The sequence below is a fragment of the Mirounga angustirostris genome, unplaced genomic scaffold (assembly GCF_029215605.1).
Source record: "Mirounga angustirostris isolate CCGP_5_RB_7025 unplaced genomic scaffold, mMirAng1.0.hap1 SCAF_6, whole genome shotgun sequence".
NCBI classification, from domain to species: Eukaryota; Metazoa; Chordata; class Mammalia; order Carnivora; family Phocidae; genus Mirounga; species Mirounga angustirostris.
Window position 1 is genome coordinate 8888592 of NW_026991714.1, and position 15193 is coordinate 8903784.

A 15193-nucleotide genomic window follows, 5' to 3' on the forward strand; every position below is an offset into this window, starting at 1 on the left:
CATGCAAGCAGGGGGAGGAGCAGGGGGTGGGGAGGGAGGAGAAAGAATCTCAAGCTGACTCCCTGCTGAATGCAAGCTGGACACGGGGCTTGATCTCACAACCCCAAGATCATGACCTGAGCTGGAACCAAGAGTCAGACACTTAACCAACTGAGCCACCCTCATTTATTAAACTTTTAAACCATTTTTTAAAACTCTTTTTGTATATTTTACTTAGACTTTTCTTTAGAAACAGAGAGATACTTTCTTTCGGCGGCGGTGGGGGGGTTATTCTAAGATCTAAACATTTAGTTAGGGATTTCCTGTAAACATATTCTCTTTCCTAAGCATATATTATTCTTTCAGAGCCACAGATAACTCAGTGTCTTTATCAGAAAACAAATGATTGAGTAAAATTGGCTGTCACTTAAATGACCGTTGAGAGAGAGGTTGGACGTTCCCTCACTTGCTTGTTGGTAGATTCTTTCATCAAAAAACTGAACGGAATTTTGTCAGAAGCTCCCAATGCTGCCCTTCGCTGCCCAGGACAGCTCTTCTCGTATAACCGGAGGGATCTGTCCTCACAGAACGATTTCTGTGACTGACCGCTCAAGCTTCTCGTTGTTTTTAGGCTCTCTTCTAGAAAGGAAGTCTGAGGAGCGGCCGTTTCAGGGCGTCTGGAGGAGGAGCTGACATTTGCTAAGCAGACCAAGGGCCGAGGGTTTCCTAGGCCAGGAGCTGCCTGCGAACTGCAGGGCTGTGTCTGGACAGAGAGGGAAGGGGTGACACTGAGAGCTTGGTTGAGGCCAATCACCAGAAGCCTTCTCTCCCATTCGCCCCAAAGGAATACAGAGTTGCGGCTTGACTTCATAGGCATGCACGGCTCCCGGGTCTTAAAATCAGAAATGAACCCTTAACGATCTATACCCAAACGGATGCACAGAACATGTCCCCCTGCTGTGCATTATGTCACCTGAGGCAGCCTTGCTTGTTTTCAGTGAGTGAGTGAACAGAGCAAGCTTTATCTCACAGAAGAACTTTGGCCTAAGAGTAAGCCATTTGGTGGTCGCCCTGACTGCTCTGGCCATGACTCTGAGCTTTGATAGAAGGGAGTGGACTGACCCAAGATTTCCACAAGAGCAGCGGTCAGCCACACAAGTCACGTATGTGCTCCGTGGTGGGAGGCAGGGCTGGCATTCCGTTCTCTGCCCTCCCCGCTCCCCTGCACCCCGCCATGTGACACCACCCGCTTTGCGGGGCTGCAGGGCCGTGACCTGGCCTGTGGCTCTCCGCCCAGCGGACCTGCAGCTCATGAAGGTGAGGTTGTGCCTTATTCGGGAACCATTCGACAAATGTTGGTAAGCGCAGAGGTGGCACGAGACCCGGTGGTAGAGGCTGCACCAGCAGGTGAGCTGCCCAGACGGGTCCTCGCGTCCAGTGAATAGGCCATCACAGCCCCGGGTCTTGAGAGCTAGGACCAGAGGTCGCAGGGCGCAGGGAACTCACTGGATGGCCACCCGCTGTGGCTGTTCCCTGGAAGCAGTGACATCTGACTCAAGTCTTAAAAGATGGGTAGGAGCTAAGGCTCCTCTGCAGCCGGCACATGGCCTGCCCCTCTCCCTGAAAGTCTGACTAAGGAAGGATAGGAGGACGGGGGCGGGTGGAGAAACCAGTGGAAGGAAGAAAAGGCGAAACTGTAGCTGGAGGGCCACCTGGTCCCAGGCTCCTTCCCGGGCAAATCCCTGAGCACCCACTACCTCTTCCAGAACCCGCCCCAGAGAACAGGCCCTGCTGGGGCTGCCTCCCGCCCAGTTCCCAGCTCTGCCCCAGCTCTGCGGCTCCACCCACCTGCACTCTGTGCAATCACTTACAGCTTCTAGAAAGTGCCCTCGCTCTTTCCCACCCTTCCTTTTAACCCCAGCAGCTTCCAGAAGACTTGCCAGAAGCAGGCCTGCCGGGCCAGCTGAGACGGGGCGGCTGGTGGCCCCGAGGCTGCCCGGCGCCGCTGTCCCCGCAGGTGCGGCCCCGCCTCTGAGTGTGCCCAGAGCTGCGCACAGCGCTGTCACGACTCGAGGCCGAGGTGATTAATTAGCGGCGTGGCCATGCGGGGACGCGTGCTGGCCACCACACGGGCCCCGGGACAGCAGGGGTCAATATGCGGTGTCACTGCTTTTCCTCTCACTCCCTCCAAAGCCTAATTGGCTGTGACACGCGGGCCAGCTGTTCTGAGAGGTGGCGCACCGCAGGCGTCTCGAGGATGGTGGCGGGGGCAGGTGACGCGCCTGGGCAGAAGGTGTGCGTGTGCAGCGGCGACCACAGCTTTTTTCGGAGGCTGGGCCCGCTGGAGGTTTTGGGCATCAGCATCCTGCTTCTTTCTCCTTGCCTTCCTCCTGGTCGCAGCCAGGAGGCCGGTGCAGAGAAGAGGGGGTCCCGCTGGGGCGGTGGGGGGAGGGGCGTCAGGAAGTGCCCTTGGCCCCAAAACCAGAAGTCTCCCTCACCTGCTGGACTGAAAGCATTGTAGGAGGAGGAGGAAGAAGGAAGAGATGGTTTGGGGCATTGGGAGGGGAGAGATGCTGGGATTGGGAGAGGGTGTGTGCCTCCAGGAATCAGCTTGAGCATGAGAGAGAGAGAGGGAGAGGAGCCTTGGGAGAGGGGACAGCCTTGGTTGTGGGAAAGAACAGAGGGCTTTGCTCAGTTGGCAGGACACAGACGATTCAAGAAGAAACACACTTTTCCTTAAAGTCTGGCAAGGCTACCTTAAACAGCTTCCTCCCCGGCAGCCGAGGTGTCCCCAGATCCATTCTGACAGTGACCTTCTAAGGAAAGGAAACTTTCTAACTTTCTAAGGAAATCACTGGAGCTGCCTGCACTAAGAAGGGCACAGAACGGAGAGACCTCACATGCCGGAGCCCCTACAGTGTGCTGGGAAGGGGGGCAGCCCTCGCATGCCCCCAGAGTGGGGGCCGGCTCCTTGGCCTCTCTAGATCCTGCCCTTCAGAGCTGAGCTAGCTGGTGGACTGGAAGGATTGCTTGGTTTGTTTCATGCATTCAATCACCCGCACAGAATCTGACGGGCCGGCCGGGGCGCCGAGAGAAGAGCTGCAGGAACCACAGGGAGGCTGGCAAACAAGGAGAGGTTTGCATTACAACCAGGCAGAGAGGTGGTGGGGAGAGCCAGGCACAGCTGGCCACCCAGCTCCCACACAGGCAGAAGGCAGGAGAAGCCCGGGGAGGCCTCCTGAACGAAGTGCGGGATGATGCCCGAGGGCATTAAGAATCACTGGCAGGCTCTCTGCTCCTCCCCGTTCGACAGTCGCGTCCCCGAGACACGATGGTGAAGGTCGGAGTGAACGGATTTGGCCGTATTGGGCGCCTGGTCACCAGGGCTGCTTTTAACTCTGGCAAAGTGGATATTGTCGCCATCAATGATCCCTTCATTGACCTCAACTACATGGTCTACATGTTCCAGTATGATTCCACCCATGGTAAATTCCACGGCACAGTCAAGGCTGAGAACGGGAAGCTTGTCATCAATGGAAAGTCCATCTCCATCTTCCAGGAGCGAGATCCCGCCAACATCAAATGGGGTGATGCTGGTGCTGAGTATGTTGTGGAGTCCACTGGGGTCTTCACCACCATGGAGAAAGCTGGGGCTCACTTGAAGGGCGGGGCCAAGAGGGTCATCATCTCTGCTCCCTCTGCCGATGCCCCCATGTTCGTGATGGGTGTGAACCATGAGAAGTATGACAACTCTCTCAAGATTGTCAGCAATGCTTCCTGCACCACCAATTGCTTGGCCCCTCTGGCCAAGGTCATCAATGACAACTTCGGCATCGTGGAGGGACTCATGACCACCGTCCACGCCATCACTGCCACCCAGAAGACCGTGGACGGCCCCTCTGGGAAGCTGTGGCGCGACGGCCGAGGGGCTGCCCAGAACATCATCCCTGCTTCCACTGGCGCTGCCAAGGCTGTGGGCAAGGTCATCCCTGAGCTGAATGGGAAGCTCACTGGCATGGCCTTCCGTGTCCCCACCCCCAACGTGTCCGTCGTGGATCTGACCTGCCGCCTGGAGAAAGCTGCCAAATACGACGACATCAAGAAGGTGGTGAAGCAGGCGTCAGAGGGCCCCCTCAAGGGCATCCTGGGGTACACTGAGGACCAGGTTGTCTCCTGCGACTTTAACAGCGACACCCACTCCTCCACCTTCGATGCCGGGGCTGGCATTGCTCTCAACGACCACTTTGTCAAGCTCATTTCCTGGTATGACAATGAATTCGGCTACAGCAACCGGGTGGTGGACCTTATGGTCCACATGGCCTCCAAGGAGTAAGAGCCCCCTGGACCACCAGCCCCAGCGAGAGCAAGAGGAAGAGAGAGGCCCTCAGCTGCTGGGGAGTCCCTGCCCCAACTTACCCCTGAAACACTGAGAATCTCCCGACCTCCTCCGTTTCCATCCCAGACCCCCTGAAGAAGGGGAGGGGCTTGGGGACCCCTACCTTGTCATGTACCATCAATAAAGTATACTGTACCCAGCCAAAAAAAAAAAAAAAAAAAGAATCACTGGCAGTTTCCGGCAGAGGGAGACCCAAGCTTACGCCTGGACAGGCACAGATCACCCGTGCTTGGGGCACCCCAGCAATCCTCTGCTCCCCACTTCTCATCTGGAGCAACCCAGGCACGTCTACAAGCAGAAAGGCCCGCTAGGCAGACGGAGGCATTTCCCCTGTAAGTAGATGGGCTGAACCTTCAGACAGCTTCCTTTTTGAGGCCCTAAGTGGGAGGCCGGAGCGGGTGAATGGGGCCTCGGGGTCCCCTGGCCTCGGGGCAGTAACAGCCTCACCGGGAGGGAGGGGCCACAGAGTGGTGCTGGTGCTGTCAGCCCTTTGAGCAGCTGGGATCGCCCTGCAGCCCCTGCCTCTCACCCCGCTTCTCGTTAGCCCCCCGCCAGGCAGCCACTCAGGCAGATGAGGAAGTGCGGCTCTGTCCTCTGCCCCGAACCACCCCATGGTCACCTTGTCCCTTCGTCCTGGGTCCTCTAGCCCTCTGGGGAGGACATAGGGGTGGAGGAAGTAGGAACTCAGCCTGATCCTCTGCTCCCGTGCCAAGCACTGTGGCATCCCTGCTAAACACAAAGGAAGGACACTCCACAAGGCCCTCCTGTGTGCAGCGCCTGTCCCTTCGAGCTTGGTGGAGTGCGGTCCTTGCTCATGTGTGGACAGGCAAGTCACCTTGATGGGGAGCAAGGGTGCTCCTTGGATGCTTGCAGCTACCTGGGGAGGGATGAGATCGGTGTGGCCAGGAACAGGCCAGCACAGCGATGCCTGGCAAACATTCATTCAGCCTACGGTGTGCTATTACCCAGAGCCACTAAGACCACCGGGAGGGGTGTCCCCACTGCCTGAGGGACTGTGACATTGCAGCAGAGTGCATGGTGGGAACAGGACAGAGAGCTGGAGGACAGGAGTGGGAGTCAGTATTGGGGGGGGCTGTGACAGGGAGGGTGCCCCAGATTGTGGGGCCGGGGGAGCCAGGACAGCTCAAGGAGAGCTTCCCATGACCTGCAGCCGCTCTGCTCACAGTGCTCTTCCCTTCTCGGGAACGGGGGGAGGGGGGGCGCGGGCAGGTGCCACCCCAGGCCACTCAGGGCTTCGCAGAGCTGGGAATGGCTTGGCTTCCCCGCTGCTCCACATTCTCCTTCCTCCCTCCCTATCTGTCACAGGGGCTTTCCTTCTCTCCCTCCACTGCAGCCGGCTCTCTTGAAGAAGGAGTTTTAATTTAGCTACATAGCAGGTGCTCGCTCTTCTCAGGTTTGTGGTCAACCTGTTCTTGTGCTTGGTGAGGGAACTTTGCATACGGACAGCCCAAGAAGCTTTTGAAACACCACGGGGAAATAATCAGTCATTGCCTATTTTAAACTCTGCCTCGCCAGGAAATGAGCTTTATCGCTTTCCCATGACCCCACCCCCAGTACTGACACCACCTCGGACTAAAGTGTTGGTTCAAGGAGCTAAGCAGCGGCGTTGGCATCTGAAGGGCACAGGCTGCTTACGTCCTGGGGTCAGGATCCTCAGAGCTTCCCTCTGTGCGGCCAAGCGCAGAGCCCAGCATCCAGCAAACGTGCTAGAGAAACAGCACAGCTTTCTCGGGACCCTCCAGGTCACGCGGTGGAAGTGTGAGGACGGCCCATCAAAGCCGAATCAGGGGCAGCTCGGGAAAGAAAAGGTGCTACCCGAGGCTCGGTGGAGTGGGGGGTCTGCCGCCACTTGCCACACAGCATCACACTAGCTGCGGGGGCCGCAGTCCGGCGGGGCGCATCTCTCTGCAGCCCGCCTGCTTGCCTCTTCTGAATCCCGCACGGGGCTGGCTCTTAACGGCCCTCCGAGCCAGCTTTTCCCAGAATGTGTTCGGTGAAAATCTAGACTCTTAGGACACTCAGAGGGGAGTCTGCTGGAGGATTCTCTCCCTCCCTCTCCCCCCACTCAAATAAATAAGTAAACCTTAGAAAAAACCCGATAGCGTCTTCACCTAGCCCTCTTCCCTCTTGGTGGAAAGGACTTTAAATGATATCACTTTAAATGATAAATTAAAAAAAAATACTAATAACATAAAATAAATAGCTGGCAGGGTTCTGATTCTGTAGTCGTGTGAGTATGGGAAATGTGACTGCTGCATTCCCCTCGCACACTGGCCCACTCAACGTCCTGAGAAGTCCTGCAGCTAGGAGAATCTGTTTCGTTTTACTTAATGTAGCTGCCCAAATGTATTTCATTACGGAAGTCCCCTTTTTAGGTAACATCTATTCACATCTTCCGGAACTCAGGTTTTCTAGCATGCCTTTGAAGCAAACGTTGCTGGCCTAAAGGACTGTCAACGATAGTCTGAGGTGTATCATTTTAGCAGGCTACTCTTGAAGCAAAGGGGTGATTCCTTCATGACAACCAGTGGGTAGGCAGATGGTGGCCCCTCCAGTCCCTCTGCAATCACATCACATGGGTGATCTCCTGCTCCATGCAGCACAGAGAGCTCCGGCAACCATGGGGTTGTGTAGCACTGAGCATCTCTTCAAAAATCAAAAGCTTGCCTCTCTCATGACAGAAGGCACAAGGCTGAAGCATATCCCCTCAAATAAATTAATACATATCTCATGCCATTTATTTAGGGGGAAAAAATCCATGTGCACACAGGAGAAGACAATCAAACAGGGAAGGCTGGGAGATCCAGATTTGCTCTCCAGCGTGTGACTTTTTAGCCAAAGCAAACGCTGTGTGTGAACAGGAGGCAGGATATAGTTATTCAATAAACAGTACCCATCAGTTCTTCCATGGTATTTCTGGAAACAAACTAATTAGTGAGATCAGATCGCAGCAAGAGATTGCTTTTCATCCATCCTTTCATTTAACAAAGATTTACTGGGTATGTACTGTGTGCAAGACACTCACTCATGCACCAAGAGGAAAGAGGGCTAGGTGAAGATGCTATCAGGTTTTTTCTAAGGTTTATTTATTTACTTGAGTGGGGGGAGAGGGAGGGAGAGAATCCTCCAGCAGACTCCCCTCTGAGTGCAGAGCCTGATGAAGGGCTTGAACCCACGACCCTGAGATCATGACCTGAGCAGAAACCAAGAGTCAGATGCTCAACTGACAGAGCCACCCAGGTGCCCCAAGAAGGTATCAGTTTTGCCCTAAAGGAGTTAGCAGGTTACAGGGGAGCTACCATGTAGGCTCTGAAATCATAATCATGGAATCACTGAGCTTTAAATAGAAGGCCCCTTCCAGGCTGTACAATCCCAGCCCATCATGCTGACACAGGAGGAAACTGAGGCTCAAAGAGCTTGAGGGACGCCTTTGTGGGTCCTCCTGAGCCCAGCAGACTCCTCCCCCTGCTCCAGCAAGAGCACGGCAGAGCGCGGCAGGGCCCCAAACAGTAGCAGGGAAGGCGCTGCGGGCGTGCAGAGGTCCCCGCGAAAGGAAACATTTAGGCTGGAACTTCAAAAATGTGTAGGATTTTGACAGGTTGGGGATGACACTGAGGATGGAAGGGCATTCCAGGAGGATGGAATAGCAAACAAAGATGTAGAAATGAAAAAGTATAGAATGAGTTTGGATAACAGGCAAATAGTCCAATTATTGGCCAGATACATGGTAGAGAGAGAATATTGTCATGGAATTGACCCTGAAAGACAGGGAGAGCCAAGACCCTGGATGGCCCAAAGAGTCAGACCAAGGGCTAGTTCAGGTCAGCAAAGCGGTCTGAGCTGTGCACCAGAGCCGTGGAGGCAGTTATGTTCTCCGGGCCGGAGTAGGGCAGGCTGAGGAAGGCTGAGGGCAGCATAGCAGGGACCAGGGGGTGAGATGCTAGAGATCGAGAATGTATCAGGGGAAGCATCTGCGGCTAGAGCGCCCTGAAGGAAGCATGTCCGAACTGTGGGGGCGGCGCTCGGTGTAGAGGACCCGGGTGATGAAGTCTGCTTTCCATGGAAACTTTTATTAGCAAGTTAGATGTCACCAATGTGTCCTTCCCAAGTGGCTGTAGTCTTGTGCTTGGTGAGGGAGGATCCTTATGAACTGCATGGAAAGGAACACTGGATATGGACTTGCTCAGCCCATGGGAAGCATGACAGTGAGGATTTCAGATTTTTTCCTCTTTAATTTCTATTCCTTCTCTTTGAATCAAACAGGGGTCCATATATATACTGAAGCTGCTGAGAAATGTTTCACTGTGGAACATCTTGGTGCTCAAACCATGTCTGATCAATATTTCCATTTTAAAAAACTTTTTGGGGGGCATCTTTCATAACATTGTTTTGCCCAGAAGCAGAGAGATTTGCAAATGTTCCAAATAGTCTTCCAAACGGAGCCTCTGGATCATCTCATATTTGAATATAAACAAATAACCTGAGTTGAATCTCGGTGCTCCCAAATATTCAGACATTTGTCACTGTAAGGTCCAGATGTTTATATATTTTTACATGGCAAATGAAACAGATATTTGGTATCGCGGTGACATGGGCTCAGAACCGGGTCACAGTTTAATTCCTGAGCTGGAAGAAAGTCTGATCTGGATGCCCCCCGCCAAATTCATTCCCATGATTCCTGCCTTTCCTGCACAGTGCTGTTCCACACCAGCCTACACACTCTCTCCCAGAGAGGTCTTCATCTGAATGCCAGCAAGGCTGTGAAAACACCTTCATTCCCCGGGACCACTGGGTTCACTGCCACGTCTGGGAGGGGAAGGAGAGCTGAAGGACCCGGCCTTATGTTCAAAGCAGAAAATCAGTAAGCTCATTCGCACAAATTAAGGATACATGAAAGGAGGGCGAAAACAAAGCAGGGGGAGAGAGGGAACTAAAGAGACAAGGAGAAGAGAAGGAGAAGGGTTCAGAATCTACCCGCTCAGTGCTGGTGCACACGCGGCAGAGTAATGGGGAAACACACAGACACCACCCCGGCTGTTTGCGGGAATAAAGAAATCACGTGTGTGTATCACAGTAGTAATTAAACCCGCTCAGTCAGATGCTACAGAGAGATTAGTTGTCACATTGTGTTAAAGGAATCCTTGCCTTACTCCCTAGAAGGGGACGGACTGCCTGCCGTCCTGTCATCTGCTCCTAGGCTAGAGTAACCCTCAGCCAGAACGCCTCCCCGTCAGATTCTGTGCACAGAGCCCTTTGCAGTGCGGAGCGTTCCGTCTGCTCCATAAGAGGAAAAATGGACCACGTCTTGTGCTCAGCTACCCCAACCCAGAGCTCCAACCGCCATGCAGTATATTTTGGCTAAGACCCTAAACACCGTTTAGAGACACTTACTTTTTTCCACTCTTACTTTTCGGGAAGGTGAGTCCGAAAGTTCAAGAGGTGACCAGGAGGGGCAGGCAAGGGGGCAACGGAGTGATGTGGCAGGAGACACTGGGTCTGGGACTTGGGACACTGAGCTCACAGTCCTCCGCTCGGCCCGGCATTGTAAGACCCTTCACTTCCCTGGCTACAAATGGGATCTCTTAGTTCCAACCCAGCGGTGATTCTGTTCTTCTAACCAAGCTGAAGAGATTATGTGATCACAAGGTTGAGAGAGAGGCAGTGAGGTCCTTGGACAGGGTTTCATTACCAGATAACCAGTGGGTTCACTCAATATCCTGTCAGCCCAACAAAATGGGAAACCCAGCCAAACCAGCTTTTGGACTGACCTGATGGCTACTTTGACCGAATTTGTGAGCCAAATAGTTGGGCACAAAAGAACACACAGGGACTAACCTGAGCCATCCCTCAGCACCAGCCTCCGAATCATGCCCAACCTCCACCTGGGGGGATTCTTTAAAATTCATTGTAAGCACATTCTCTGTGCATTGTATTCACATAGTGCCTTTATCTGAAAGCTAACTGGAGGCAAGAAACTTGTCTTCAACACCATCCAGGAAGTAAGAAGACAGCTCATAGAATGGGAGAACATATTTGCAAATCATATATCTGATAAGGGGTTTATATCTGAAATATATGTAAGGAACTTTTACAACTCAGGAATAAAAAGGCAAATAATCTAATTTTAAAAATGGGCAAAGGATCAAAATGGAGATTACTCCCAAGACATATACATGTATTAAAAGCTCATGAAAAGCTCATGAAAAACATCATGAGCTGCCAGAGAAATGCACATCAAACCACAAGGAAATAACTTTACGCCCCCTCTGATGGCTATAATCAAAAAGACAGACACTTGGGGTGCCTGGGAGGCTCAGGCCATTAAACACCCGACTCATGGTCTCAGCTCAGGTCATGATCTCAGGGTGGTGGGATGGAGCCCCTCGTTGGTCTCCCCACTCAGCATGGACTCTGCTTGAGATTCTTTCCCTCTGCCCTGCCCCCCCCCCACGCTTGCCTTCTGGCTGTCTCTTAAATAAATAAATAAAATCTTTAAAATAAGTAAATAAATATATAAATGGATGTAATCCCTTAAAAAATAAAGACAGACACTTGAGGATATGGAGGATAAAGACAGACTTGAGGATATGGAGAACAAGGATCCAGAGAGACTGGAACCCTTGTTTGTACACTGCTATTGGAGTGTGAAATGGTGCAGTTGCTCTGGAACAGAGTCCAGCAGCAACCCAAAAGGTTAAACAGAGTTACCATGTGACCCAGCGATTCTACTCGGTATATTGCCAAGAGAAATGCAAACATATGTCCACACGCAAGCATGTGCCAGAACGTCAGTAGCATTATTATTCATAATACACAAAAAACGAAAACATCCCACATGTCCACCAATAATGAATGGATAAACAAAACGGGGTGTATCCAGACAATGGATATTATTCAGTAATAAAAAGGAATAAAGCACTGATACCTGCTACAGCATAGATGAGCTTTGAAAATACTGTGAGAGCACATATTGTACGATTCCATTTATATGAAATGTCCAGATTAGGCGAGTCTATAGAGACAGAGAGTAGATCAGCAGGCACCTGTGGCTGGGAGGGAGGGATGGGTGGAATGAGGTGGGCACAGGTCTTTGAGGAGAGGTGATGAAGAGGACAGAGCTCTCTCTCTCATTTCTATCTAATTGAAGCCATTGGGTTTTCTCGGGTCTCTTTGTCATAGCAACTTAGACTGTATTCTAACTAGAAGAATTAGAATAACAAATGTGTGCATGACTGATGAGTAACCCAAATGCTAGTATATACACACCTCCTACAAGAGGAATATTTAATTCATTCTACACAGCATCCTCTTCCTATTCAATATCATGGGAAGCTGAATCAGAAGCTCTGTTATCAGATATTATCAGGACCGGTAGTTGGTTGTTAATCTAAATTAGTTGGTTAGGGGCAACCAGGTGGCTCAGTTGGTTAAGCGTCTGCCTTCGGCTCAGGTCATGATCTCAGAGTCCTGGGATCGAGCCCCACGTTGGGCTCCCTGCTTAGCAGGGAGTCTGCTTCTTCCACTCCCTCGGCCCCTTCCCCCACCCCCCACCCTGCTCATGGTCTCTCTCTCAAATAAATAAAATCTTAAATAAATGAGTTGGTTAAAGTGGGATCATTTTAAATGATACAAACATATTTTAAACATTTTCTTTTAATGTATATGGAATACTTCCTGGAAGTCTCCTAAAAAGAAAGGGTTGGGCTCTTCATCACGTGGCTAGATGGCTGGAGCTCTGGGATCCATATTGAACCATGAGGATAATGGTCACTTTCCAGGGACAGTGGAACAGAAACCTGGAAGGAGCCTGGATCCTCCACAATCTCACCAAACTATTGTTTAAGTCTGGACTGCTTGCCTCCAGACTTCTGATCCATGAAAGATACTGTGGGCATCGGTCTATAAGTTTTATGGAAGGAATGGAGAGTGTTGGTCCACCCAGCACATTGATTAAAGGGTAATCAATTAAGAGCATTTACAAAGTAATCAGAGTCTGGAATGAGCAGAGGTTTAGAACAAAGCAAATTAGAGATCTTTACAAGATACGTCATTTGAGTTACATAAAGGCATTCATGCCCTTATCCCACGGTAAGTACACCTCTTTTATGACTAGAATTCTTAGAACCACTGGATATATTTCATAATTCCTCGGATGGTACTAAAAATTGCTGAAACATTTTAAATTTCCAATTCGGTTTTTTTTAAGTCACTATAAGCCCAATGTATAATATGAGGCAAGTTACAATACAATTGAATGGCGTGCAGTTTAACTGGTTTTCTTAGCCTCAAATAATTCTGGGGACACTTATATACTGGCTACAGCCATCACCTCGGCTTCATTGGCCAAACACCCATAACTAACTGACATAGAGTTACTGCAAAAGAACACGGCATTGACCCTGCTTGCCTATGCACACTGCCGGGGTGGCATTTGTGTAGCTTATAAGGGGCCAAGTTGGAAGGGGTTTGAAGTCCACTCTCAGCCCCTGCATTACTTTTCAAGGAAAATACCACCTAAGCTACTTTGAGACATGGTATAGAATCATTTTGAAAGGTCTGCCTGGAAAGGTAAGAAATGATTAAACTGCTAAATGAGCACTTTAAAATGATTTAAAATAAGAAATGAAACTATAGTCATAAAAATAATACAATAATTATAAACTAAAAAAATCTCTATTATTTATTCATGTGTCGAGTAACTCAGGAGATACTTATCGAGGGCCTCTGATTTACTACATTAAGAGCAGGATGTGGCTGTGACAGCTACCTGACCCTGGGAGATTGGTGTCCCCTTTCCATTATTACTGGGAAGCACCCCCAGCCAGACCCACATCCTCCAGCTCTTGTACATCTGATCGACCAGTTCTGGCCCCTGCAATGTACATGATGCATGTTACTTCCAAGACAAGACTGTTAATATCAGAGTACCTTCCTCATTTCTCTTTCCTTCCAGGTTGACTTTGGAGACCTGGTTGAAGATGGTGGCGTCACAAATTGGAAAGAGCCTGAGTCCCCAAGTCACCACTTGCTGGAAAGCCTCCCATATGAACCACCCAACCAGGAAAACTGAATTGGATTTTTCATGTTAAGTCACTGAATTTTGGGAGTGTTCTACCACAGCAATTAAATTACCTTGACTAAGGCTGAATACATAGGATTGGGGATTATAAAATTCTCATTTGTTATAGGTAACCAGACCCCTTATTATGACCTTATCCTACTGTTACGTAACTTGGTTAGAAAATACTGGGGGGTTGTGAGAACTTCTCCCTGGGGACCCTAGAAACCTTTACACAACAAACTCTAACCAAAGACGAGAACAACCCCAAATTAAGTACATTTAGGCAAGCATTTCATGCATGTATCTATCTGTAAATGAAAGTCTCTTACAGACAAATGCCTAGTTTACTTTAACAGTGTTTTGTAAAAGCTAGCAAATGAGACCATTTTGTGTGTAGACATTTTTACTAAGAATACTCTGCAGGTTCTGGAAAATTCAGTGTCAATAGTTTGAGCATCTGCTCCTCACACCCATATCCTCCAGGCCTTCAGACATGTCTGATCCATGAAAAATTATGCCACCAGGCTAGGTGTGACATGGCGCCTTCCAAGGATCCAACACGCAGGCCACATTCCTTGACTGTCAGATCTCCACTGTTGGGTCCTTGGAAGGCTAGTCACCACCTGTCATGCCCACCTCTCCGCAGAATTTCTGGCAGGCTTTATCCCCCACAGATTCGTGACCTGGAATCAGAGTTTCAGAGAACACTCACCATCACTCCATGCAACGCAGTCAAATATTTTCTGATCTATTTCCTTTTATAAAATGTTGATTAGAAGCCAATAAACTATTTTCACGACCCACTAAGGAACTGGAACTCTCCATTTCGAAACTGTCCTGTCTCATCTGTTACCCCTTTGCCTCAAAGCACCCTCTCCCTTGTGCCTTCTCCTTAAAGAAAGCCTGTGCTTAAGAAGGTCTCATTCATTTCCTTCCTGGTGAGAATTTGAGCCCAATTTGTACTTGTATAGGAAATCCTTGAATTTTTAGCCTTAGAGCTGACAGAAATCCCTGACCTCTTTTTCTTTTAATTGATGAGTTGACAGATAAGTCCAGGAAGGTTAAGTTCTTGGTAGAACTGGTTGCAGAGCAGGGATCAGAACCCAGGTTTCATGATATGGGGTCCTTTCTACTGTTTACTCTGCCACTTCTCTAAGTGAATGACTGTGCCCTCCCATGATCAACTTCAAGATTAACAAGATGTGCAGTTAGAATTTTGTGGAGACAGAGTATTGGGTACCCAGAAGATATTCAAACTGTATGTATCTACATACGTATTTTTTTAAAGATTAATTTATTTATTTGAGAAAGACAAAGAAAGAAGAGAGAGAGCACGCACACAAGTCAGGGGAGGGACATAGGGAAAGAATCTCAAGCAGACTTCCCACTGAGCATGGAGCCTGATGCATGAGTTCGGCGCTTAACCAACTGAGCCACCCAGGCACCTCCATATGTATGTGTTTTTGATGACCAAGTAAGATATTTCATTTACTAAAAATCAATTCCTTCCCATATTCTACGGAATTTTTTTGTTGGGACGGTAAAACACAAACAACATAAAATTTACCTTCTTAACCATTGTTAAGTGTATGGTTCAGTGGTATTTGTTATGTTCATATTGCTGTGCAACCATCCCCACCATCAATCTCCAGAACACTTTGTATCTTGCAAAACTGAAACTCTCCACCCAGTAAACAATAACTCCCAGGTCCCCCCTCCCCTCAGTCCCTGGCAAC

At 49.9% G+C, this 15193-nt stretch overlaps 1 protein-coding gene across 1 annotated transcript; it reads left to right on the forward strand.

Annotated features, from left to right (window-relative positions):
• Positions 1-3271: 3271 nt before the first annotated feature.
• LOC123845645 (glyceraldehyde-3-phosphate dehydrogenase) lies at positions 3272-4516 on the forward strand. Its single transcript, XM_045876365.2, has one exon. The coding sequence runs from the start codon at positions 3311-3313 to the stop codon at positions 4310-4312; it is 1002 nt and encodes a 333-aa protein (XP_045732321.2). The 5' UTR covers positions 3272-3310; the 3' UTR covers positions 4313-4516.
• Positions 4517-15193: the final 10677 nt, after the last annotated feature.